At 41.8% G+C, this 27546-nt stretch overlaps 1 protein-coding gene across 1 annotated transcript in view; it reads left to right on the top strand.

The window, feature by feature from the left end:
• The first annotated feature begins 849 nt into the window (after positions 1-849).
• Positions 850-27546, top strand: part of LOC308308990 (actin nucleation-promoting factor WASL-like) — a 55785-nt gene continuing 29088 nt past the window's right edge. The window contains 4 exon segments of the mRNA XM_080754443.1: positions 850-1286; positions 24721-24855; positions 25355-25441; positions 26598-26694. Coding sequence (XP_080610569.1) covers positions 1179-1286; positions 24721-24855; positions 25355-25441; positions 26598-26694 — 427 coding nt within the window. The 5' untranslated portion in view covers positions 850-1178.

Genomic DNA, 27546 nt, shown 5'->3' with positions numbered 1-27546 from the left:
CCGCTGCGATGCTCTATTCAGAAGCTCCTAGCCTCCTTCAAAATTGGTCTGAAAAGTCACCTTCAGATGGCTGCAACTAGTGACTTGTTGTAAATAGACTAACCTAACCCCGCCTGTTGTTGCCAGACCCATGAAATGGGTAGGCCTACATAAGCAAATGTCGGTCTGTCCCTTTTCTATATAAAGGGTATATATGATGATGACATGATGATGACATGCCTATAAAAGGCATGATGTCATAAATGATGATGACAGACAGGGGGTCTGGCACAACCAGGTTGACCTGGTCTAGTTTTTATTTTATTTTCTACTTTTGTAATTGATGTTATCCTATGCAAATTAAGTACTCTGTTCTATCCGTCTGTCTTTCAATGTTATATGAGATACATGAAGTGGTTCCTGTGTAAATAACTAGGATCTCCGTTTAGTTGACCTTGTTCCATTGATTTGTGCTGTCATGAAACTGTACTTTTTTCTTTTGCAAACTGCTAATAAACTCGTCAATCAATCAATCAATCAATCAATGTAATTTAGATAAGGCTATATATATATATATATATTTCTTTTTGGCGACTAGGTTTTTGTTCTACCTATAGGCCTACGTTACTATTTCTATGCATTTGATGTATTGATGATGGTGATCGATATATTTACCTTGCTGTGCTGTCATTGCTTGTTGTAAATCGCTCTGGATTAAGAGCGTCTGCTTAAATGCCTAAATTGCCATGTTTGTTTTCGTAGACCTGGACCCAGGGTTGCTTGTTTCTCTCTAAAAAATAAATCTGGCAACCCCGGTCCGTCCACTGCCATGTTGGATTGGATGGGGACTGGCTCTGGCTGTGTGTGTGTATGTGTGTGTGTGTTGAGGAGAGTTCCCAGGAAAGAAGAAGAAAAAAGTTTGTGTGTTTTGTCCAGTCGTCCTCCAGAAAGAAGTCGTCCCTGCGACGTTTAACCTGCGTCTAAACGGGGGGAAAGTGGGACATCTCTTTGTGCTCGTCAGCCGCCCTGGCAAGTGGAAATATAAATTTAAAAAAACTGACCCGAATCTGACTGTGGATCTATGTTCGGCTGAAGGAAGGCCACACGGATGCCAGCAGGAGAAGTACCCTGGACTTTGTTTATTATCTGCCTTTTTAGTGATATAAGTGCGTTGTTATTATTGATATAAGGAGTGCATTATGAGCGGACACCCCCCGCTCCCGCGGCGGCAGCAGAACGTGGGCTCCTTGTCCCTGACAGCCCAGGAGAACGAGTATCTGTTCAACCACCTAGGAAGGAAATGCATCGTAAGTTTGCCTGGTTCTTCTCGTGTGTGTGTGTGTGTGTGTGTGTGTGTGTGTGTGTGTGTGTGTGTGTGTGTGTGTGTCATTCAAGTCGTTTCTTGTGCGTCATTTGGTAACTTTTGTTGAATTGTTGCTACAAGAGAACAGCACAAGGAATTTGGGAATTGGTTGCTTTTCTATCAACAGTGGTGTAAAGTAGCCTAATAAGTACATTTACTCAAGTACTGTACTTACATGTTTAGGTACTTTTATTTAACTGGAGTATAACTATGGGACATTCTGCAATCTGCATAATGAGTACTTTAATTGTACTTTTGGTACTTTAATTACATGTTGATACCACTACATTTGTACGTTTACTCAAGTACATTTTGAATTCCGTACTTTTACTTGTAACAGAATATTTCTACATTGCAGTATTGATACGTTTACATTTACTTTCCCTAAAACATTTGAGTACTTTTTCCATCACTGCTCTCCTGTTGCGGTGTCCACACAGTCTAGTCTTCCCCACACTCACTCCACACACCTGAAAACAGGAGGAGGAGGAGGGTGAACCTGAAATTCACTCTCTGCAAATACCTGATATTCAGCTGTCAGCCATGATTGTTTTGCTGCTGTTGTGGGAGTTGTCAGTTCGAGCAGTCGGTTCCTTCAGACTCAGAGCTGTTAAATCCATCAAAAGGAGAGAAGAGAGGGAGAGGAGGGGAAAGGACTGATATTTCGCGCTGGCATTAACGTTACATAACTACTCACGACTTACCGAACCTTCCTTGGCTGTTTTCGGAAGCATACTACTGTGTGTCAGTTCGTGGGGAACAGTTCTGTGTGTCGAGTCGACCCACAGACTTGACTGGCTGTAATGAATTCGGCGAAAATAGCAGATCTATAAGCTTGCAGATAGGCTATTTTCATCTTAAGAGATTTGGTGTGGCAATGTGAAATACTATCGGAATCTAGTGTAGAGCCCTGGCTGGGGGTCTGGCCGCGGGACCCCGGGTCCAACCATAAGGAGGATAGTGGTTATTAGTTAGTAGTGGGCCTTTCACATCAGCCCCAGTGTGATCAGGACACATTAACCCCCGCCCCCCACCACTGCATAACATGACAGTCATGATTAGTATCGCAATGTCACGATTCACTTGTATTTGACAAGACAAGGGACATTACATTACGTAAAGGCGTTTGGAATTCAGTTACTTCATTGTGAATGTGAAGTGAACGCTTCTCATTCACACGAGTACGATATTGATTTATGTTATTCTGTTCTAGAGAGTAGGTAGTCATGAATATCAATATGGCAACTTTTTGGGTGACACGTTTTCTATTAACCATCACCAGTAGCACCCACCAGGGCTTTTTGTCAGCATGCTGTTTCTAATAACGGAAGACTATTTTTTAATAGCCAAAAAATAAGAAATGCGGCGTTTAAGTGATTAAACTGTTTTCCTCATTTTGTTGGGGACCCACTGGAACCTTTTCATGAACCCCTGGAGGTCTCTGGAGTCTGGACCCCAGTGCCCACTTTAAGAACCAGTGTGTGTGTGACCTAGAATGGCCCCCTTACGAGACAGGTCCCTGGTTAAATTGATTCCTACTGCAGCCATTTGTGCAAAGTAGCACTGAGCCAGACACAGAAGCCCCATATTGATACAATGATCCAGATAAGACAAAATGTCAAAGGCTGACGTCTGACGAAGCATGTATTCTTCCCTGTCTGTTAAGATCAGTTTTAAACTGACTGCTTGTTCAACCTATTTGCCTAGCAAGTATGCAGCTTAATCAGATTTCCCCTCTATGGCTATAGGTAAACTAGAGGTGTGTGTGTGTGTGTGTGTGTGTGTGTGTGTGTGTGTGTGTGTGTGTGTGTGTGTGTGTGTGTGTGTGTGTGTGTGTGTGTGTGTGTGTGTGTGTGTGTGTGTGTGTGTGTAATGCATTTAAGGCTAAGTCTGTTTCATTGTTGAAAGGGAAATTGTTACTTGGTGTAATCATGAGATGACACGCACAAGTGCAGCCTTGCACACAACATTAATGGACAAAACACGCACGCACGCACGCACACACACACACACACACACACTAGGCTTGTCACGATACTGGATTTCTAACTTCGATACGATATTTTGAAACATTTCGATACTCGATACCACGCAACCAAAGCGATTTCAGTGCAAAAATGTTTATTTTTATTTAAAGAAAAATACAGAACCTAGGAATAAGCCAAAGTAGGAAGGACACACATAAAATTAATGTTGGTGTAAACCAACGAGAGAGGTAAAAACTGATCAATATTATCGATATTATCGATAATATCGATATTATCGATATTATTGAAACTATGGAAAAGTCATATTGAAAATCGATACTATATTCAAATTCGATACTTTTCGATAAATCGATTTTTTTGACAACACTAACACACACACACACACACACACACACACACACACACACACACACACACACACACACACAGTGAGAGCATATATACTTTCACCTGGCCACTTCTCATGTTACTACCCTATAGTATGTCTCGCATAGTTGCCTTTGTGGTGGGCAGCAGCAAAGTGGTTCCATGTTAGGGAAGCAGAAATGCCACTTCCTCTTAGTCCCATTGGGGCCAATCATGGGGGAGCCTCACCTCTTTCCTCCTGTCAATTTCAGGTTTCTCAGGTCTGTGCGTCTTGGTACACTCACTTCCATGCCATGTGTGGACTTGTCTCTATTTCATTGTGTTTTCTGTGGCAATTCCAGACTCCTTTGACATTGAATGTTGAAACCTTCACAGTTATTCCTCTATCCCGCACTTAATGTTAATATCAACTTGTACACACGCACATGCATGCGCAGTTGCGCACGCATGCACACACACATTAAGGTGTGTCTCTGTGCCTGTGAGTGCACCTGTTTAAACATCCAGAGTGACGTGCCTTCTCAGGTATTCTGGACATCATGACAGTCACCATGTGACAGCAGGGACATTCCAAGCTATTTGTCATTGTGTGTGTGTATGAGAGAGGTAGATGGAGATGTTTTCAGTTTAAAGTGTGTGTGCACACACACACACACACACACACACACACACACACACACACACACACACACACACACACACACACACACACACACACACACACACACACACACACACACACACACTGTACTTCATTGTACAGCTGCCTGTATGGTTATGCAAAAATAGATAGAATATTTAAAAAAAGATAGTCTTTACACTGAAACTATAGGATTCCAGGTCAATAAATGAACCTGACATCTGTCTAAGTAACATGCTATCTATCTAAATTACATTTTAAGCTTTGCATATACACTGCGTGGTCATCAAGGCTAGGTCAAGTGTTGCAGGCTAAAGTGGAGTCTGAAGAGGTGAGTCTGCAATGGGGAGTTTGTTCCACAGTTTGGGAGCCAGATGGGAGAAGAGTCTGGATGCCTCGAGTCGAGTGTTGTCCCGGATGTTTTAGGAAAGGTTCTGACAGCTTCCCTGTGTTAGCTGATCTGAGTGTGCTGGAGGGTTTGGGTTGGATCAGGCTTTGAAGATATGGAGGGAGTGGAGAAGGGGAAAGACGTGAACATTTGGGCTGGTTGAAGACTGCTGCAGCAGCAGCATTCTGGATCATAATATACAGTAGCTTGGTTTAAGTGCACATGCTGGGAGGCCAGTAAGGAGTGAATTACAGTAATCGAGTTTTGATATGACTGAGGTCTGGATAAGGGCTGTGCTGAATGAGACTCTCACACAACACCAACGTTCTTGGCCAAGAATATTCAGGAGCTTACCTACATAGCATAATTTCACTATTCCTCACTGTCAAGGGTGTTACATGTTGGCTCCTAGCATATACAGTATGTTCTGTTGTGGTTCACCTATACAGTAGTATGAATAATAAACAAAATAAAGGCTTTGTGGAATACAGTAAATTACTCTTAATATTCTTACCACTGTTTGCATTTGACATAGTGTATTTGTCACCTCACAAAACAGGAGTGCATTTGGAAGTGGGCTAGAATTGTCTTCTTGACAGGAAATGCACCAGTGTTACACAATGCAGCGATTTGGTTGGCAGGTGTCTCGCCACTCCATGTCACTCACTGTAGCTCAATGTAGCTCAGCTACGATTGGAAATTAATAACAGAATGTGTTTTTTTTAGTGGAGGATTGCTGTGTGGATATCATGGGGCAACCGGGAGACCAGATCATTTTCCAAATGGGCTGTCATGTGCCTTTTACTGGGGACTGGCTTCCATCTGGCTATTCTACCATGAAGGCCACATTGGTGGAGAGCAGCAGAGATGGCTGTACTTCTGGAACTTCTGGAAGGATCTACCATCTCCACAGAGGAACACTTGAGCACTGTCAGAGTGACCATTGGGTTCTTGGTCACCTCCCACCCTGACCAAGACTCATTTCCCCCAATTGCTCAGTTTCGCCAAGTGACCAGCCCTATAGGATGCGTCCTGGTTGTTCCAAATGTATTGCATTTACGAATGATGGAGACCACTGTGTTTGTTGGGACCTTCAATGTTGCGGAACGTTTTTTTGGTAACTTTCCCCAGATCTGTGCACCGATACAATCCTGTCTCAGAGGTCTACAGAGAATTCCTTTGACTTTATGCCATGGCTTGGTTTGTGCTCCGACATGTTAACTGTGGGACCTTTTAGAGACATGTGCCTTTCTAAATGAACTAAAATCAATTAAATTTACCATAGGTTGACTGAGTTATAGAAACATCTCAAGGATGATCAGTAGGAACAGGATGCACCTCGGCTAAATTTTGAGTGTCATAGCAAAGGGAGTGAATACTTATGCACATGTGATTTTGTATTTTTTTTCCCCTTTTTTAATACATTTGCAAAAAATTGAGTAAAAACTTTAATTTAACACTTATGTTGCAATGATTTTTTCTCTTCAATGTCTCGCGTTGCCATGGTTACCATAGACTTCCATGTAATTGTGCAATTGTGTAAAAAGTGCACGCCCCTGCCTAGATGATGCACCACGTGTGTAGATGCTGTTCACAGCTTTCAAACAAAAAAATCCGCTTGGAAATCCGTTCAGGCATTCATGATTTATCAGCCATTATGTTTTCTTCAGATGTAAACAAACATGGCTGCCATGTTTGAAAGAATGAGTTGGTATGGGGGTTAAACATGCAATTTCGCGATCGCGATCATGCCTAATACATTTCTGGAGGTCCAAAAATTTTTTTTGAAAAAAAAATCTTTGAAAAAAGATTTTTTTTTTTTTTCCAAAAACGGCCCAAACTCGGGAAACTCGGGGTTGGCACAGCGGTAGTACCAATACAAACTTGGGAAACTCGGGGTTGGCACCATATGTGTTAAAACACATATGGTGCCAACCCCGAGTTTCCCGAGTTTGTATTGGTACTAGTGCTGTGCCAACCCCGAGTTTCCCGAGTTTGGTCCGTTTTTGAAACTTTTTTTTTTTTTTTCAATTTTTTTTTTTCAAATTTTTTTTTTGGACCTCCAGAAATTTATTAGGCATGATCGCGATCGCGAAATTGCATGTTTAACCCCCATACCAACCCATTCTTTCAAACATGGCAGCCATGTTTGTTTACATCTGAAGAAAACATAATGGCTGATAAATCATGAATGCCTGCACGGATTTCCAAGCGGATTTTTTTGTTTGAAAGCTGTGAACAGCATCTACACACGTGGTGCATCATCTAGGCATGGGCGTGCACTTTTTACACACTTGCACAATTACATGGAAGTCTATGGTAACCATGGCAACGCGGGACATTGGCCGGAAAAAATCATTGCAACATAAGTGTTAAGTACCATGCATAGTAGTACATAAGGACCGCAGGAATACACAAGAAACGGAGGGGGAGAGTCATTTAATCCGGTTGCTCCGTAGCTCCGTACATAATTGACTCTGTCCGTAACCTTACGGACAGCACTCAACCCGACGGATTAAAACCGATAAAGACGTACAGTACGTACGCTTGAACTACCCGTGGTGAACTTTTGTCAACCGTGGCAGTAGTTAGGAAAATTACTTATGACAGCGGTTCTGAAACTATGTGTCCCAACAAGAAATATAATTTAGCAAGAAACGTGAAAAAAGGAACGTCATTGCAATCACTGCAAGAGGACGTCTGGACTCCAGTCCTCACAGTCACAGCCTCAAACGGCTTTATTGACATGAGAAAACATACACACAAACGCGCGCACGCACACACACACTAACACCGCCTGTCCTCCAACAGCACGAGGGGTGCAGTGTGTTTTGTTATAATTACTCAGTCCGGGTGGTTAATCTGTACCTCAGTCCCTCGCGGAGTTGCATTTACCGCGATAACGTTGCCGTTGCCGACAGCAAACATCACGTCGGTCGTCGGGTCAAGAAATTCTGTGGTTCTACATATTTTGGCTAAAAAAAACACCTCCATGTGGCGCGCGGCCCAAACAGGAGCAGAATTGGAGCGGAGAGCGGGTCGGCACATAAATAACGGTGAGAGCAACTATGCATGTCGACGCAATTACCGTACGTACTGTCTCACCCCCAAACGTACACAAAATCAACCATACGTAACTATAAATGGCCCTTTACTCTTACCATATAAATATGTCAAAAGGGCAAAAAAAAAAATCCTTTCTGTGGACAATCCCTGAAAAGGCTTTCAGGGAGACAGACACTATGTGAGACAGAGGCTGAGACAATGAGAGACGTACAGAAAGAGTGAGACATACCCAGAGAGAGAGAGAATATAATGAGAGAGGTGGCAGAGAGAGTCAGTGGCATGATGAGGAAGACACAGACAGAGTGTATGTTTGTGTAGTGTGTACTTGTATTACTACACTTGTTTCGGCCTAATATCCCCACACATATAATATAATTTGAGAAATAGATATTGTGAAGACAATTTTCCTTGTCCTCACAAGAGAAATGTTTATTTTTACAAGTAGGTCGGTTATTTTCGGCTTCAAATCACCACAAAAAAGCATTAATAAAAATGGCATTCATAACATTTCGCTCCTAAATGTTTGTTTCACAACGTTTGTGTGTGTGTGCTGTGTGCGAGTGTGTGTGCGTGCGCGTGCACACAAGAGAGCGAGAGATATGGGAAGAGACTGGCATTGTGTGTCTCCCATTCCAAATCTAATTAGAATGCCAACCAGTGATTTCCTGTCTGACTGAGTGAATCACTGAGTTTCTTACGTAACCTTGTTGTTAAAGCAGCAAATGTAGAAATCAGCTGTCATCCCTGATCTCACTGTGGTCTTATTTCATCTGCACAGTGCACTGAGCTCTGGCCCTGAGGAGGTTCATTAACCTTTGGTTTATTCCAGTTGTAAAAAAACGTGTGTGTGTGTGTGTGTGTGTGTGTGTGTGTGTGTGTGTGTGTGTGTGTGTGTGTGTGTGTGTGTGTGTGTGTGTGTGTGTGTGTGTGTGTGTGTGTGTGTGTGTGTGTGTGTGTGTGTGTGTGTGTGTGTGTGTGTGTGTGTGTGTGTGTGTGTGTGTGTGTGTGTGTGTGTGTGTGAGAGATTCGGCAGTGAGCAAAGGTCTTCATCCTTGTTGGTGTTCGTTCCCATAACAGTAAAATGTTAATTTAATACTGAGATTGTGAAAATGGACCTGACTGAATCTGTGTAAGGCTGACGATTTTCCATTGCTGCCCAGGTTTGGAATAGTGCAATTCATATAACATTATGTGGATATAACCAGTAAGACGCCTTAAAGGTGAAAAGAGGGCGAGGCCGCGCAGGACAAAATTTGCACAGGATGGAATTCATTAATAATATATATTGGACCAGTTACCCATATATGGAGAATCCCTAGCCATTTATGGAGATCCATGTACAGTATATGGAGATATGGGCATATTGGTTGGATCTGCGGTTCTTTTTTTAAAATATTTGATTTTGGGCTTTTATGCCTTTATTGATAGGACAGTAGACTGACAGAAAATGGGGGGAGAGATGGGGAGTGACACGTGGGAAAGTCGTCCGGATTGGGGATCGAACCGGCGACGCCGCCAGGCATCCATGCCTATGTTGTACTGTATGCGCCTGGACCAGTAGGCCAGCGGGTGCCCCTGGATCTGCGGTTCTACAAAAAATGTGTTTCATACAAACTGTACTGTGTGAAAGTAGTGTCCCTAACAGGGCAATATCTGGAAATCAGATGTAGAGGTCAGCTCCATATATGGAGATCTAGGTGATGATCCAGTCGTCTCCATCTATGGATATCCAGGGTTTGATCTTTGATGAGGTGATGTCACGTGATGTCACAATGTCAACAAAATTGAGGTGTATAGTTGCGACCAAGCGTTACTGAGATTCTTACTGAGATTAGTACTGACATTCGCACTGACAAGATGTGACGGTTCTCATACTTAACTGTGACCTACCGTCGCAATGAACAATATTAAAAGATGTATTATGAAAGTGAAAACGATTCACCAAAATTACATTATACCTCTCAGATGGCTGAAAAGAATGCCAGCCTCACCAAGATGTGTACACTTGTACAGTTTTGTCTAGAAGTCTACTTGATGTATGAATATAATAACTTTGCCATGTGTTCTATTATACTACCTATTATTAGTTTCAGAAACTTAAAATACTGCTTCTTCTAGGGATGGACATCGGTATCGGCCAATATCAGAAATCGGCAGGTATCATATCAAACCGGCCAAATCAGTGATCGGCAGGTCACTGACATAAATATGCCAAAATCGGCCAATTGTATCTCTTGCACTGCACAGCATGATGCTCGGTCCTGTGACGTAAACATTAGCAAGTAGCAGCCAGTCTACTTGGAGGCAGCCTACAGAATACAGATGGTGCTGATTACCTTTGCAATGTAAGGATATATTCCATAATCCTGTGTCAATGTCGTCTCCAAAAAGAAGGGGGGAAAAAAGCATGCGTCACCTGCTTTCCTCCTGCCTAGTCCAGACGGTCATATTAGACTGGATATTGTCTGTGATTTTGGATATTGTACTATTGTGATTGATTTGGCATTAGTGTTCTTCTAGCTTATTGGTACTCAAATTGAAGTATGTCTTGTAGGCCTACTTGGCCTGAAACAAAATGGTATTGGAGCAACCCTATTTCCTAGTTCTTAGCTAAAGAAATCGCTATCGGAAAAATCGGTTTTGGCAGGTCAGACCTTCATAAAACCGGTGGATCGGTATCGGCCAAGAATTTTGCAATCGGTCCATCTCTAGCTTCTTCCATCTTATGTTCAAGGGTTTCAAGAGAAACTAGACATTCCAGTTATTCGGATTATTATATTATTATCGATAGCAGCCCTAGTGATGACAATATCACGTTATGTAATATCACCTTGTGCTAGTTCACACAAGGCTGACCTGCATTGACCTGGATGTCAGAACACCTCCCACTTGGAACAATCTATTGTGATTTATTTGGTTGAAGATGGCTACTGTGTATTATTGTTATAAAGTAATATAAGATATAGATACTGTAGATGGGGTCATGAGAGAGATTGAGAGTTGTGTGGAACATTAACATCTCTGCCTGTGATACAGACACAAATGTGAATCATGAATTTGGAATCACAGCACATAAGTAGTTCAACCTGTGCGCCGCTCCTCCTGACACGCACGCGGGCACACAACACACACACACACACACACACACACACACACACACACACACACACACACACACACACACACACACACACACACACACACACACACACACACACACACACACGTGGTCGGAGAGTAATGCTCATTGGTATTCCTTGTGTTGTTTATTGGATCAGCAGAACTCAGAGGCTGACCGGGCAGAAGCTGGATAAGGTCCAAGTCTGTGTGTGTGTTTCTTTCTGTAACGTGTGTGTGTGTGTGTGTGTGTGTGTGTGTGTGTGTGTGTGTGTGTGTGTGTGTGTGTGTGTGTGTGTGTGTGTGTGTGTGTGTGTGTGTGTGTGTGTGTGTGTGTGTGTGTGTGTGTGTGTGTGTGTGTGTGTGTGTGTGTGTGTGTGTGTGTGTGTGTGTGCAGACTGCCTGATCAGCAGTCCCCTCCAACAGGAAGTCTCGTGGTCGACCTCCTCTGGAGAGAGCGGAACATGACTCCTATTTTTCCTCCATTCTCCTTCAATCATCCCTTTTTCTGTCCCCTTATCCTTTCTTCTCCTCTTTTCTCCCCTTGCGATTCTCTCTACTTTATTTCTTCTCATCTTTTATTTCTACAATCTCTACAACCTCACCCATCCATTCTTTTTACAAGCTTTGCCTTTTTTGTCGACTTCATCTTGCCCTGGCTGCTTTGCTCCTCTCATCTTCTCCCTTTTCCTGGCTTCACGTAGTTTGCTTTTTTCTTCTTTATTGTCACACAAGGTTTACTTTACAGGTGTGTGAAAAAAGTGCCCATCATTCATGTGTAGGCTTGTTTTCAGGAAAGGGAAGAAAAATGGAAAGAGCAAGCAAAGCTGCTCAGATATTCCAAATATTCCTGATAAGAGTAGAGTTATCTACTATATATAATTAGGTGCATGGTTAGAAGAAATGACAATGGAATGAGGCAGTTCAAATAGCAGCAGATCTAGTAACAGATATATTATACAAGATGTGCCTCAATAGATAGAGAACCGTAGTTCTCAACCTTTACTGGGTCAGTCAGTGCCCACTTGAAAATCTTAATCTTAATGTCGCTAATGTATATTTTAATGATCAATCAAGCAATTGTGTTCCAGCTTGGATCAATGGATTTGCTATTTATCTGAATCACATTAAAATAATGCACTTTTCCAGGGTCTGTCCACTCTAGTCCAACAATCCCTATTCTAGGCAAGTCGTACTCATAACAGGCCAACATTCTGTGAACATTCTCAGGGTTAATTGAGGATTCTACTGTGTGTCACAGTGTCCTATCTACACCTCAGCCTTCTACTGGATCACTTACTGTGTGTGTGTGTGTGTGTGTGTGTGTGTGTGTGTGTGTGTGTGTGTGTGTGTGTGTGTGTGTGTGTGTGTGTGTGTGTGTGTGTGTGTGTGTGTGTGTGTGTGTGTGTGTGTGTGTGTGTGTGTGTGTGTGTGTGTGTGTGTGGTCAGTGCCTATGCCTTTGTGTTTGACCCTGTTTGTAGGCCTGTATGTTCGATTGCTCATGGATACATGCAGAAATAGCCGCTCTACAAGTTGAGCTCCTATAGCAATTCTACAAGCTATGTATCACAACACTTTGTGAGCTTGTAGATTATTATTCATTATTCAAAATGAATGTTCAAAATATTCAGGGAGTTGGGCCACAAAAGGTTTGTGGCTGATCGGTTAAGTGGCTGGCAAGATTAGCAGTCGACACACACACAGACGTAGACGTACATACCCTCTTCTAAACTGCTCGCCGCTTAGGAGCGAATTTAGGAAAGTGTCAGCATTTATCATCTCAACTTGACTTTGACGTTAGCGTAGGGTTAAGTTCTTCTTGCCCCCTAGTGGCGATAAAAAAAGAACTTCTGGGAACTCATATTAGGGTTAGGGTAGGATCAGATCTCACATCAAGTTCTGAGTTTGTAGGATTCATCTTGCACCACTTTGTTCCATTGTAGACACGTGGAGCAGCATTGTCTTAACAATCTGACACAAGTATCCACTCCAAAATGTATATCTAACACACTAATAAATAATCCCTGTGAAAATATAACATTTCATGAAAGCTGCTGCATACATCATGACATGCACGCCGATTTTATTTAAGTTACAATGATAAGCAATTAATCTACAGTATAGGCGATTAGCAATATGGAAGAAATCTTAACAAGTGCTAAGCATCATTCAGATAAGATCGCCAGCTCAGAACAAGGATATAACATTCCCATATTATTAGGCTATATGAGCGCTTATGCAAGAGCATTTTCGGGAGTCAGGACCGGTGCTGCACGCTGTGGATGATTTATTCATCCCAGCCGGCAACGCTGGGATGCAGTGGGATCAAATGTATGGCAGGGTTGGTCAGGTAGGACGATTTCATAAATGCCACTTCAACGTTGGCCTACACAAATATTTGTGGAAGAAAATACACTGCTTTTTACACTCATTGATAAATGAGGGCCTGTGTCCTTGCATTTGTGCACACGTATATGAAATGGTGCAGGCTCGGAATACATCCATTTGAGAAGGAGAGAGGGAGAGACTATGAGACAATGAAACGACATGGAAACAGCAAGTTCATGTCCGGTTTTGATGATGTCATATAGACACAGGGCTGCTGTCAGAAGCAGTCAATTCCAACACGGGGAGATGAACCTCCAGGGCCGTACAACATAGGGCTGTGAATCTTTGGGTATCCGACGATTCGATTCAGAATCGATTTTTGGGGTCATGATTCACGATTTTTTTCGATTCTTTCAAATCCAACCGATTCGAATTCAGAAACGATTATTTTCCGATTTAAAAACAATTCTCTATTCAAAACGATTCTCTATTCAAAACTATTCTCTATTCAATTCATATATCAGGATCTACTCAAGTTTGCTGGCATGAAAGCAGAGTACATTTACGTAGCTTTTATAATTGTAAAGGTTTTATCAACTTATTGCAATAATGTAAACAAACAAAGGTAAATCCCAGACAACATGTCTGATTTATTCATGCTTGCACACATTCTTTTAACGTGTACAAACACAACATAATATCTAATAAATTATCGTAATAAAAAAAATCATAATAAAAAATCATGAAATAAAAATAATAATATCTAATACATTTGGAAAATGAGAATCGATTCTGAATCTTACCATGTTAGAAACACGATTCGAATTCAAATCGATTTTTTCCTGCACCCTACTGGCTGCTAATGGTCTAATTCCATTCTTTATTGAAGATTAGTTTATGCCAAGGTTTCCTTCCATTGTTTTTGAACTTTTAAGGGCATCGAGGAAGGAGTACTGTTGGGTATCTGGAATCAGAGGAGCCAAAGTAATCGGATCCGACATTGAGGAACCGTCCTGAATCAGTTCCATCACATTTAGAAACGTTTCCGGAACCGATTTATCACACTGTCAGAGCTGCTATGTGACTTCACATCTGCTACAATTACAATACCGGTGGTTCTCAAACATTTTTTATTTCAAGGACCACCATAATTCCCAATAGAAATAGAATCCACAGAGCTGAGAGACACCCTTGAGGTCACAAAGACACATGCTACAGTGACATGGTTTTAGGGTCATTTCAGGGGACATCATCATCACTACATCATCTGCTTCACAGCTGGGGCAGCAACTAGCCATTATTTTCTTACTGATTATTATATTATATTACGTGACACGTTGTGAACTTGTAATTCTGCTATCTTCTATATTTATTTGTTAATATGAAAGGATTTATTTTTGGCTATAATGACATGCCCCAATACATTTTTTTGTCTTTTTTTTATAGTTGATTAACTTTTGAACAGTTGCTGCACCCCTATTCAGAAACTCAGGCCTTTGTGAAATGAAGATCATTTGGGACAGAAAAGCCACATGTATCTTCATTACATTTTATGATGCAGTCTTGGGTTTTCTGCGTTCTGTTGTTTGGCAGAAACTTTAACCACATGAATCCTAGCATCCCTATTTTGGGCATGTCATAATAAACAAACATTTTGGCAGAAACCGCAAATCTACAAGCGCACAACACATTCAGAAAACATAATCTATCAGATTCAGTGATGTGATTGACAAGAAAACACAGAGAGAGAGAGCAGGAGAGTGACATGCAGGGAATTGAACCTGGCACTCGCTGTCAAGCTTTAGAGCCTGTGTGGTATGCTATGCACAGCGTACTCGGCTATCAGGTCGCACCTGTAGAACGAATTCTACTGAAATGTGCTTTACAAGATAAGATAAACCTTTATTGACCCAGGAAGGACATTCAGGTGTCATAGGCTAGCAGCAGGACCAGTATAGGTAGTGGTAAAGCTTAAAGGTCAAGAACATAAAATAATGAGCTTACCGTAGATTCTGTCAATAAGTACAGTGGAAACAAGAACGTTATACATCTTATCAGCAAATAAATTAACCTAATATATGAATGAATATGTACAATTCTATCATATGACCAGACCAGTCTATCATATGTGGAATTTATCAGCATTCAGCAATTCATTTCTGGTTACATTTTATTCTGCAGCCTCTGTGACATGACCATGGTGAATGTTGTGCATGTCTCATCAAAGAACGTAGTGCTCATTCATGCTAGCCAGTGCAGTCAGTCATAAAGCCCTGAGGGTGTGTAACCCAGTTAACTAGGGTTATAGTTCCTATATGGACCAACTATAGGACAACACTCTGGAGTGGAGTACGCACAGCATGCTCAGCCTTCATTTGTTCAGGTGGAGAGAGAGGGAATGATTATGAAAGGAGTGATCATACTAGGGTAATAAATAAAGCCTCTTTTCTAAGTAATCAACTTTAATCTACAGAATCTACACTGATTTGAGGTTTATTTAATCTACAGAATCTACGGACCAAATAATGTCTGATTCATCATGGTATTAGGGATTGTCACTTGTCAGTGCAATGCTAAACCCCCAAATCCTGAAAATATGATCAACACTTTCAATAACATATGAAAATGGTTGCACACAGTTGAACAGACTTTTAGTCAAAGAGGACAAAATACTCCAATTTGGCTCATATAGCAAAAAAGCAAACCTGTGCGCTTTTCAGCAAAGAGGTTTCCTCAGAGCGTTTACCTTAAATGTTTGTGGCCGCACGCAGTGGTTGAATTTGTCTGTTTTTTAGTTTATTAATATTTTAGTTTGAAGCAGCAATAATAATAATAAAAAGATTACTTTGTTACAGCTCTGGGCTCAGGTGGAGTCTGAAGAGGTGAGTCTTAGAAAAGGGGGTTGCACTTTAACAGTGTGATTCTCAGAAGATTGCTCAGTGTCCCTTGGCATACAGCGGCTGCTTAGTCCAAATATTTAAGAACTAGAAAGGTTCGATCTCAGGAAAATTACAATTGCCCCATTAATGTTTTTGAATCTCCACATCGTTGTTGTCGGGCAGAAAGTCCAGAAACATCATATCTCCATGTTTAAACTTTTGTATGTGTCACACAAAAAAGTATACAGTCTACAAGCTAGCTCACAACCTGTCTATGAAAAGCTCCACCGGCTGTCTCTCCTTCTGTCTGTCACGTCACACTTTTGTCCCTACTCTTATCTCCGCCACAGTTGGCCCTATTGATGCCAAACTTTGCACACACACTCCTTGGATGGCAAATGACAACCTTCATCCCCTCATTTCTCACATGCCCCTCTTCGCCACCATCAGACCTTTTTTTTTCAAAACACATTTTTGAACACTGCTCCTACAGATTTTGGCCTAAAATCACGCAAAGCGGTACACAGTAGGTCATGTCATCAACATGCATCTGTCCCATTTCCCATATTCCCTCCTGATTGGCTACGATTGCCTTCTAAAGTTTGTGTATGGAACGTGGCGGTCGCTTATCTCCCGATTAGGGAGTCTTACTGGTTCAAATACCAAGTTGAATATGGCATTGTATCTGCCGATGAAGGATGTACCAGCCTTAGACTGCTCCTGTACTGTACTGTATGTTCTTATGCCTAGGCTGACTCTCTGTACTGTATACATTGAGAAGTGTTACTTCTCCACCACACACACACACACACACGCATGCACGCACAAGCACGCACACACAGAAAAAGAGCATAATTCAATCTTATTGATTGAGGGGAGGGGGGCGTGGTGAGGTGAGGTGAGATCCAAATCCCTCTGGAGCCAGCCAGGCGAGCCAGCACACTTCCTGTTAATAGCAGGCTGTATGTGTTTGATCAGCCTCTTTCATGCATGTGAACCAGGACTGACCTGCGGCTACCTGTAAAACCTGGGGAGTCTCTGATCTTAATTGAGTGTGTGTGTGTGTGTGTGTGTGTGTGTGTGTGTGTGTGTGTGTGTGTGTGTGTGTGTGTGTGTGTGTGTGTGTGTGTGTGTGTGTGTGTGTGTGTGTGTGTGTGTGTGTGTGTGTGTGTGTGTGTGTGTGTGTGTGTGTGTGTGTCACCCCCTACTGTTGTCAGTCTGAGGCAGACCGTTAGAGCTTTGCTGCTTCCCTCCTCAACCTGCTGTTTCACTGTGATCTCGGCTCCATATCAAAGACAGCTCACTCCTAGTTAAGCTGGTGTCTGTGTAAACATTCAACATGGGCACTGACTGCAGTACATTACATCCTCAGGGCCTCTTATCAGGGGTTGACACTAAGGTCTCAGAGGCACTTGCCCGTCGGGCAAGTACATGTTTTGTTCTACTTGCCCAAAGGTCATGCCCACTTGCCCGAAAAGTAAATTGTCCATTATAAAAGGATGGGTAAGAGATTAATACAGCTCAATTTAACACTTATTTCTTTACTTTTTGGGGCTGTGCGATAAAAAATGTCATAGCTCAAAACCACCCAATCCAAATACCAAATATGTATATGTTTCTACATGAATGTCTGTTTCACACTTGTTATTTTATATTTTTAAGTATAGCAACAGTAAAAACAGCACATTATAGGTAAACAGAAGACAGAGCGCACTGGTCATGTTCAGGTGTTTAGACAAATATCTGGTGTTGTGTTTATAGACGATTGTGTCCGCTCTCAAACAAGCACTTGCCCGGTCGGGCAAACCTGAAAGCAAACTTCACCTGCCCGAAGGTTTTATTTACCTGCCGGGGGCAGGTGGGCAAGCCTTAAGGCCTGTCTATACTTCGACCAAAACCGCCGTTTTCGGTCAAAAGGTCCTTTTCTACCATAAAATTATATCCCTCGGGACTTCTGAAAAGCATTGGACCGAACGAGAGTTCGGAAATTTGCACGTCGGAAAACACAACTCACCGAACATTTCGGTCGAAGTATGGAGAGGCCTTTAGTGTCAATCCCTGCTTATCCCACAACAAAAACTATTTTAGGTGTCACTCACTTGTGATCGTGGGGTGGGACATTAAAACAAGCCAGCAGGAGTCAAACTTTAGCTAATGTCGCTTTGTCTTAAAAAGGGTCTAAAAGGGGCTCTATATTCCATTAATAATAATTGCTTTAGTCTCTCCAACTCTTTAGTAAACAGGAAATACATTTTCAGCCAGGTAGGGAATAGGGATACCAATTATTGTTGGTTTTGGAGTGCCGCTTTTTCTTCTTTGGTGGTTTTTGTTTCAAGACTTGTAATGACAGTCAGAATGTCACAAGTGCATATTTCTACACACCATGCTTTGTATTCTCTCTCTGTTCTGTTGCGGTTCTTTATTACTCATCGATTGGCTCCTGTCCATGTCATTACATTAGGTGACGGGGGCCCAGGACACACTCACCTTTATGTTCAGTAGCTTGGCAGGCTACAAGACAGTGAGGAGATTGCTAAGATCTCCATTTTGTAATTCAAATGCGTTTGTGTCTTCAGCTTTGTCATTAAAACGATGAAAGCATCTGTCATTTTAGATTTATTTGGCTGTTCAAAAGTAACAGCTCTACAACAGCTTGTAGATCTATTGTTTTTGAAAAATCGTGTTTTATTATTATTATTTCTTTAAAAACATTAAAAAACATTTTACTCATCTTTGCTTCTGGGGGACAGTGAGACTGGAAGGATTAGATGGCGGCCAAATACATATTATTTTAGGGGTGAGGCATGAAAAAGTTCTTCTAAGAACCATCATTCTTCTTTCTTTTAAAACTCATTAAGACCTGAGGGCGATTTTACAAAAGTCTTCTAAATCCAAACAAAGTTGTTGCAGCAGACCTGCAGTTTTTTCAAGGTATTTGGTGCTGAAAAACACTGAATTGCTTTGCCAGGTTTAGTTCAGACTCTGAGAACAGAAAGCAGACCTGCCCCTGATGACCTGAGAGGTCAGCTTTGAATATTTAATAGCGCTCCTCCATGCCAGAAGCGCAATCGGAAACACTTAACAGGCCGAGTTAGGTTTGCATCTTCTAACCACTTACCGGGGCCCCCCAGGGCTCTACCCTAGGCCTGCAGGTATTTCCCTCTTAAATAGCCGGTACTGTATAAGCTCACAACCCATTGTAACTTCAAACTCTATTTAACCATGTTATTGTCTCCACCAGCCGAAGGCTGAGGGAGAGTATGTTTTCCCCTCCGTCCGTCCGTCCGTCCGTCCGTCCGTCCGTCCGTCCGTCCGTGCGTCCGTCCGTCCGTCCGTCCGTGCGTCCGTGCGTCCTCGCAGTTTGTGAGCAGCTAATCTCAGTCACCGTTGGCCCGATCGCTGCCAAACTGAGCACACACACTCCCTGGATGCCAATCTAGAACCTCTGCCCCACATTTTTCAAATCAGCCTCATGGTGGCGCTATAACAGGCCGATTTGTGTGGCCTGGTTGTTACCAGCTAATCTCCGGCGCCGTTGGCCCGATCGCTGCCAAACTGAGCACACACACTCCCTGGATGCTAATTCAGAACCTCTGCCCCACATTTTTTAAATCAGCCTCATGGTGGCGCTATAACAGGCTGATTTGTGTGGCCTGGTGGAGACCTGTGCTCGGAAGAGCACTGCTTCTAGTTTTCACTGTAAACACACATCGTTGGCTCCGGTGACTGATATTGCCTGTATAATGTGTGAAGGGGCCGTGGCTTTTCAATTCCCTTTTTCATTTATTTATTATTATTATTTTATATTTCATTTTGGAGTAACAAAGGGTTTATATATAGGAGAGGGGGCATATGATGGACAAAATTAAGATGAAATATATGAATACTGAATCAAGCAACTTAAAAACTGCCTGGAGTGCTCACAAAAGCCTGAGTTCTAGACGTTAAAACTACCCAAAACATGAGTATTTGTTCCTCCACTGGTGAGACAGAGCTTGGCCAGGACAGGAAGTACAACAGTAGAGCGTTTATGGACCGCAGAGTGAGAGACACTGATTCAATTTGCCGGCCGATTGGACGACTCAAGCCGGAGAGCCGTTGACATCATAACGTTATTCCTGCGAGTCAGACATTCCGAAGTCACCATGGCAACCCTTCACCATTGGAATTTTCTGACGGCGTAGTTTTGGAACATGTAAATCAATTATGTCATTTTTGTCCTGCTGGACACAATTAAAAGAGTGTTATGTCACGTTGCTGCCGCATTCGCACACACGCACATGCACACACAGTCACGCACACACCAACTGTTACAGGAAATGTAAAAAAAAAAGATATATATAAAATAAAAGTGGATCCATTGTAATTATTATTTAGTCACACAAGCTCTTAGTTAGTTAGTACTACTTACATTATTGTAGTACTACTTAAATTACATGGTTGCCCTGGAGCAGGGGTTTGGGATTCATTACTGGCCTGTGGCCTCTGACTCTGTGAGGACCTTTTATTGGTCAGTTCTTACATTCTCAGAATTAAATGAACTCTGGTTTTGTTGTGTACTTTAACAGGAATCTTTCTATCCTTTCACTTTATCTATTTGCTGTATGTCTGCGCGAAAGAAGGAGACCTTTTTCAAAGTTCTAATATAGGCCTGCAACTATGATCAAAGCAAAATTGTATGGAAGCATAGTGCTGCCATGTCAGGAACATAAACATTCTTGTTAAAACCAGAATTAATTGTTCCTGGCATGGCAGATTTCCTTTTATAGATTTTTAAAAAATGGACTAAATGATTAGTCTCATGAATCACTTAAAGCTAGTTTTTATACTTTGTCATACAATGGTGTAGTGCAAAAATATCAAAGATGCAATGAACAAGCTCTTAAGTGGCTCTTGAACTGCTGTTGAGCTTTAGATAGTCTTAGAGGGTATGCGCATGCATAAAGTGATTGGAAAATCGAGTGGCAAAGTGAGTTTAACGTTGTTTAACATAATTCAATGCAAACAGATAGGTCTTTTTTGTTCGGATGAATGAGCTGTCAAGGTCAGAAAGTAGTTTTTGGCCACTCAGTAGGTTTCCAGCGTAACTTCCGGGTATGAGGATGATGTTACACGCGTACCCTCTATTTTCGCAGATTATTTTTGAAAATAGCACCACTAAATGGGATGGTACTTCCGGTTTATGGTGTATAATTTCTGTGCTGTCTGTCTGTGTCTACAGCAGGGGTGGGCAGCTTTGATGATGGAGAGGGCCATATTTTAACTTTTTAATGCCATACTTGGTCATCCTACTGTATGTCACACAAAGGTAGCAAAAATACAAGCTCAAAATATATATATATATTTTTATTTTAATGCTTTCAGTTATGTTTAGTTACTAATACTTATGTTAACTTTATGAACTTAATTACAAATACATTGAATGAAAAATAAAATACAAAAAAATACAAACCTAGCACAGCCCAGCCCTCCCCTCCCCTGCCCCTTCTTTGTATATACTTTCTGTTTGCCTTACTGTTTCTTGTTCTTTCTTATTTATTTTTTTCTGACTATATCTACTGCATAGTACTGTCTTCTATTCGTCTGTCATTCAATGTTATATGAGATACTTTAATGGTTTCCTGTGGAAATAAGCTTAGTCTTTTCTAGGATCTCCTTTTAGTAGACCTTGTACCAGTGAACTGTACCGTCATGAAACTGTACCTTTTCCTATGCAAACTTCTAATAAAGTCTTCAATCAATCAATCAATCAAACCCAGAGTCAACTAGAAGCAGTGCTCTTCCGAGCACAGGTCTCCACCAGGCGATGCGTCCTGGTGGTGCTACTGTATAATAGGCCAATGTAAAAAGGGTGGCATATGTTCTTCACCTTAGATCTTTCATGGCAATCGGACGCTGCATGCATGATTTGAAGCATTGTGTTCCAAAAATGTAAATGTGTTTTGCTAAAGTCTACCTGCTGGTGGCGCTGTAACAGGCCAATGTGAAAAAGGTAGCATTTGTTCCTTGACCCAGTGGGAATATGTGTGGCAAATTTCACGGTAATTGCAAGCTGTGTTGATGATTTGAGGCATTTTGTTCAAAAACTGAGCAATCCTGCAAACTTTGGAAGCTAATATTAGCCAATCAGGATGGAATATGAAATATCAGATGGATCGGAGTTGATCACATGACTATAGAGATACTGTGTACCGATTTGCGTGATTTTTGGATTAAATCTCAAGGAGTAATATCCAAAAATGTGTTTTACATAAGTCGGCCCAAAGGTGGCGCTATAAAAGGCTGATGTGAAAAATGCAGGGCAAAGGTTTATCCTTAGCCTCTAAGGAGTGCGCTTACAAAGTTTGAAACTGATCGGTGGAGTTTAGATAAAACCACAAATCGGCTGATTTAAAAGAAATTACGTGGCATTTCTTCCTCGGCCTAGTGGGAATGTGTGTGCGCGATTTCATGATAATTGCACTTTGCGTTTGTGATTTGAGGCATTTTGTTCAAAACGGCTCGATCCTACAAACTTTGGAAGCCAATCTTAGCCAATCAGGATGGAATATGCAAAATCGGACAGATCCGTGTCGATCACATGACTGTCGAGATACTGCCTACCGATTTGTAGGATTTTTGGACACAATCTGTAAGAGTAGTGCACAGAAATGTGTTTTGCGAACATCGGCCACTAGGTGGCGCTAGAAAAGGCCCATTTGAAAGATTTAGGGCAGAGGTTCTAGATTGGCATCCAGAGAATGTGTGTGCTCACTTTGGCAGCGACCGGACCTACGGCGACTGAGATTAGGTGCTCACAAACTGTGAGGACGCACGGACGCACGCACGGACGGACGGACGGAGGGGAAAACATACTCTCCCCCATGCCTTCGGCTGGTGGAGACAATGAGGAGCTGCCCTGCTGTCACTTAAGTGTGTGTGTGCGTGCGTGCCAGGTCACGTGGTGGGGGTTGTCTTGTTTTACCCAGGTTATGGTGAACCCTTAAATTCTGACTAACTCATGTCCTTGCCACTCACTTAAGCTGTCGCCAGTGATTAGTCTACAATGTGTGGATCTGTTTAGTGGACATGCAGCTGCACACTGGTTGTGTGTGTGTGTGTGTGTGTGTGTGTGTGTGTGTGTGTGTGTGTGTGTGTGTGTGTGTGTGTGTGTGTGTGTGTGTGTGTGTGTGTGTGTGTGTGTGTGTGTGTGTGTGTGTGTGTGTGTGTGTGTGTGTGTCTGATTATAACATAACTGCTGTCTTGACTCTATTGCAGTATTGTACTGTAAGTACAGTATCGTTCATTTCTGGTTAATCATCAGCAGTTCTCCAATCTAAGAACTGATGTGCTTTAGCAGGGTTATATTAACGCTGGCCAATAACATCATAATATCATTTCACGCTGAAATGATATGATAACTCCTAACAGCTCCCCACACGTTGCCTCTGAACATTCATCAGCTGGGTGAAGCTGGAATACAGGATTAATAAACATAATAATAATTGAGAAGTAGTGAAAATAGCCCTTCTACAAACGACGTGTTGTGCGCTTGTAGATCGGCTATTTTCACTAGTTTGGATCCCGGTCTAACGTCTAATCTCTCTTTTGGGTCTCGACCTGAAAAGTTTGAAAACAACTGTTCTAGTGTCCCGGCTCCCCCTGCCACATCTGTTTAAATCACTCACAAAGGTTAATTAGGACTGCTTTGAGGACATCATCACTTTAGAACAGTGGCTCTCAAAGTGGGGTCCGGTGACCACCAGGAGTTCTTGAGGGGGTTCTGTGTGGGTCCCCAGCTAAATTCTTGATAGCTAGGAATGAAATGGACCCTTAACAATCTGATATGGAGCTTGAGTCTGAAATAAAGATTGAATGTAACTCAGAGAGTCTAAGAAAATACCAAACTGGGGGTCCTTGAAATAAAAACAAGTTAGATTAGAAGAAGATAAGTAAAATATGGAGTGGACTAACTTGACTGTAATCATGTTTGTTTTTTTAATAGTTTTTATACCCACAACGTACGGTATACCACAACTCACCCTCGCTGTCTCAGGATAGGTCTCTCTCAAGGCTGATTTGTTTGCACATCGTGTCTTGCACCGAAAATAACCGTTCTACAAGCTCACAGTGAGCTCATTGTGGGCTTGTATCTGTTACTTTCGGCATTTTAAAGTGCAGATTGATTTGACATTGTTTGTTTAACCGGAAACAGTCCCTGGAGAAAAGATTGACTTTCGAATGAAATTGACCTGTCTGCAGACAATGGCATGTGTTGACTACGATTTTGACATTTTACTTGACAATGAATTGTCACTCAAATAATTGAGATGAAAGATTTCATAATGTTTCTGTTTCTGGAACATTCGGAATAAAAATTAAATGTGTTTGGCTTTTAGGCTTGGTAAAGAAAAGGTGCACCGGGCAGATTGGACAAATACGTTATTTCAAAATATGGAATAGTTGAAATAGACAATCTAAGATTTCCATTATATTAGAAAATGAAAATGGTTGTGACCATTTTTGCGATTATCACAAATAATTGCGATTAGGCGATATAAAACAATTGTGACAGTCCTAGTTGTGTTGACCGTGTGTGTGTGCTTTTCCCCCTCCATCCATACAGAGCCTATCGTCTGCCATCGTCCAGGTGTTCCTGGCAGAGAGGTCGGCTGCGTGGACCAAGCGTTGCTGCGGGGTGGCCTGTCTGGTCAAGGACAACCCCCTGCGTTCCTACTTCATCAGGGTCCTCGACATCAAGGTTGGTTTGTTCACAATTTGGGCAACAAATAAAAACTAAACTAAAATCTTAGGGAGGGACGAGTGGAGAACATATCCAGTAGAACTAAGACAAGTCATTTTATGTCTGAAAGTGCTCTGAAAACAGCCAATCTACAAGCTCACAAAGCTTGTGAGCTTGTAGATCAGCTATTTTCAGCATGCAGCCAAGCATTTAGGAATAAATTAGCATCTGTAATTTTTTGTATGATTGTGCTTAATATCTACTGTGCCTATAGATTTGTACTGATTGACCCAAGCATAGTATGACACTCTGCAAAATGTGTTTCCAATGCAAGGCACCCGATCTAACCCGAAAAACCGCAAAAGAATCTTTATACCCCCGACAAATGTTGTCACCCTTTTCACCTCGGGGCTGTTTGCATGCCTGTATATAATTATATGTTTTTTATTATCAATTAAATCAATTTGCTGTTGTATCTCTCCTTAATGTCATTGTTGTTTTTGCTGATTGTCCACAGGATGGAAAGACCACGTTTGAACAGGAGCTGTACAACAACTTTAGTTTTAATACACCCAAATCATATTTCTTGACGTTTGCTGGAGATGTGAGTAGTTTTGTTGTTCAATCTGCTGCTTATTGGATGGAATTATGTATGCTTTTGTTGGTCTCTCTCTGAGATCAAGAATGCTGACAGACATGTGTGGGTGGAGGAATTAATTGGCATAACGACTGAATTGGGGAGGAAAAGGGGTAAAAAGCGAATGAATAAATGTATAACCGGCGCCTGATAGCCGATTGGTTAGGCCTGGTACCACATAGGCTCCGAGGCCTGTCAGCGAGTCCTCGGTTCGATTCCTGGACTGGCTGGATCATTTGCTACCTGTCACTCCCCTACTCTATTCCGGTTTTCTGTCCCTCTCCTCTGCGACTATAAATACAAAATAAAAAACCTCTAAAATGTAAATGAATAAATAAGTAAACATTTTTATCTGTAGCCAGTCAGGAATCTAAAATATCCTCTATATTGAGAGGACTATGGAGAGAATTGGTTCATTGTAAATAGCAGCTAACGAGCTGGCAGAGAGCAGAACGTGCGTTTTATCTCGTATTTGAGGCCTTTCACATGACTAGAGCCTTTGTTTGCTCCACAAACACCTTGGATGTTGGCTAATGCTACAGGGAGGGACTCCTGTATGTTGGACCTGCCAGGCTCTGTAATGATAAGAGCAGACGAACCACTCACTGTAAACATGGCAGGAAAGACGTAGGTCATATTAATCTGTGACCAGGCTGGATGTTTTTATAGGGTATTTTAAAACTGCTAATCAGAGACAACGCAAGTCGGGAGCAATGCAAGTTGGGAATGCATGCCCCGCACGGTTAAGCAATATCTTTTGTATCCGTTGTACCCGTTGTCCGAGCACCCATTGTACCCGTCTGTCTGTGTCCCTTTTATGCCTAAATATGGAGATCTGTGTCATTTTATTGCCATACTGTTTAACATTTAATGTATATGCCCATAAGGCATGCCCATATAAGCACTTATTGGGGTTTGGGATGCATGTTTGTGACGCTTGCCTCTCCCTATATGGGCATGTTATCGTAATTGTGTAACTTTGTTTTTGTTTTCTCTCATTTAATTTAAATTGTTTTATTATTTGATTGTTTATTGCATTTTGTGTGTGTGTGTGTGTGTGTGTGTGTGTGTGTGTGTGTGTGTGTGTGTGTGTGTGTGTGCGTGTGCGTGTGCGTGCTTGCAGACTACGCAGGTGGGACTGAACTTTGCCAATGAGGAGGAAGCCAAGCGTTTCAAAGTAACCCTTTCAGATCTGATAGGGAGAAGACAAAGGAAAAGTGGTACATAATGTCCTACTGTCAAACACAGTCTGTCTGCCTAACCTGCATACCTAACCACATCTATACACCTACTCTGTACCACCACCTACCTATCTACCTAGCCTTTACCTATCCACCTACTAGGACTGGGCAATTAACAAAAGATGTATCAAAAATAACAGTTAAAATCTTTCACTGACTTAAAGGTATGGCAAGTGATATTATTGGGTGGTCAAAACAAAAGGTTTTATGTTAACCGGTTAAAGCATTGTCTGATAATTTCTTAATGCCAGCACTTCTTATTTAACTTATTTAATATGTATTATGTGCAAGTTCACTCTCCTGATTGAGTACATTTGGTATCCTGATGCATTCTAGTAAAGAGCAAGAGAGACATGGATATACTCCTGCTACTCACTGACACACTGTATCAGTGAGTACTATCAGAATACAGAGCTATTTAACCACTTATTTAGCAAAAAATATCACTTACCCTACCTTTATTCTATTATAATGTTGCATATTTACAGACATTGTCAGACAGTTGACGTACAAGTTTGAAATAATCCGTCTTTTGATTTGACGTCATATCGCCCAGCCCTACTACCTACCAACCGACCTGACCACCCTACCAACCTACCTACATACTCACCATGTACCAACTACCAACCTGAACCTACCTACCTACCTACCAACCTACCTACCCATTAAGGCTGAACGATTAATCGTTTTCAAACCGATATCGCCATTTGGAACCACACGATTAGCAAATCGCAAAGGCTGCGGTTTTGGCAATATATATATTTATTTATGTTATCATAATGTGCAACGGCAGCGAGCGAGTCTGACCCGATGTATAACCATTATGGTCTG

Source organism: Nannobrachium achirus, assembly GCF_963921795.1.
Source record: "Nannobrachium achirus genome assembly, chromosome: 23".
In the NCBI taxonomy this organism is placed as follows: Eukaryota; Metazoa; Chordata; class Actinopteri; order Myctophiformes; family Myctophidae; genus Nannobrachium; species Nannobrachium achirus.
The sequence above is the reverse complement of the archived record's forward strand: the minus strand, read 5'-3'. Positions and strand labels throughout refer to the sequence as shown.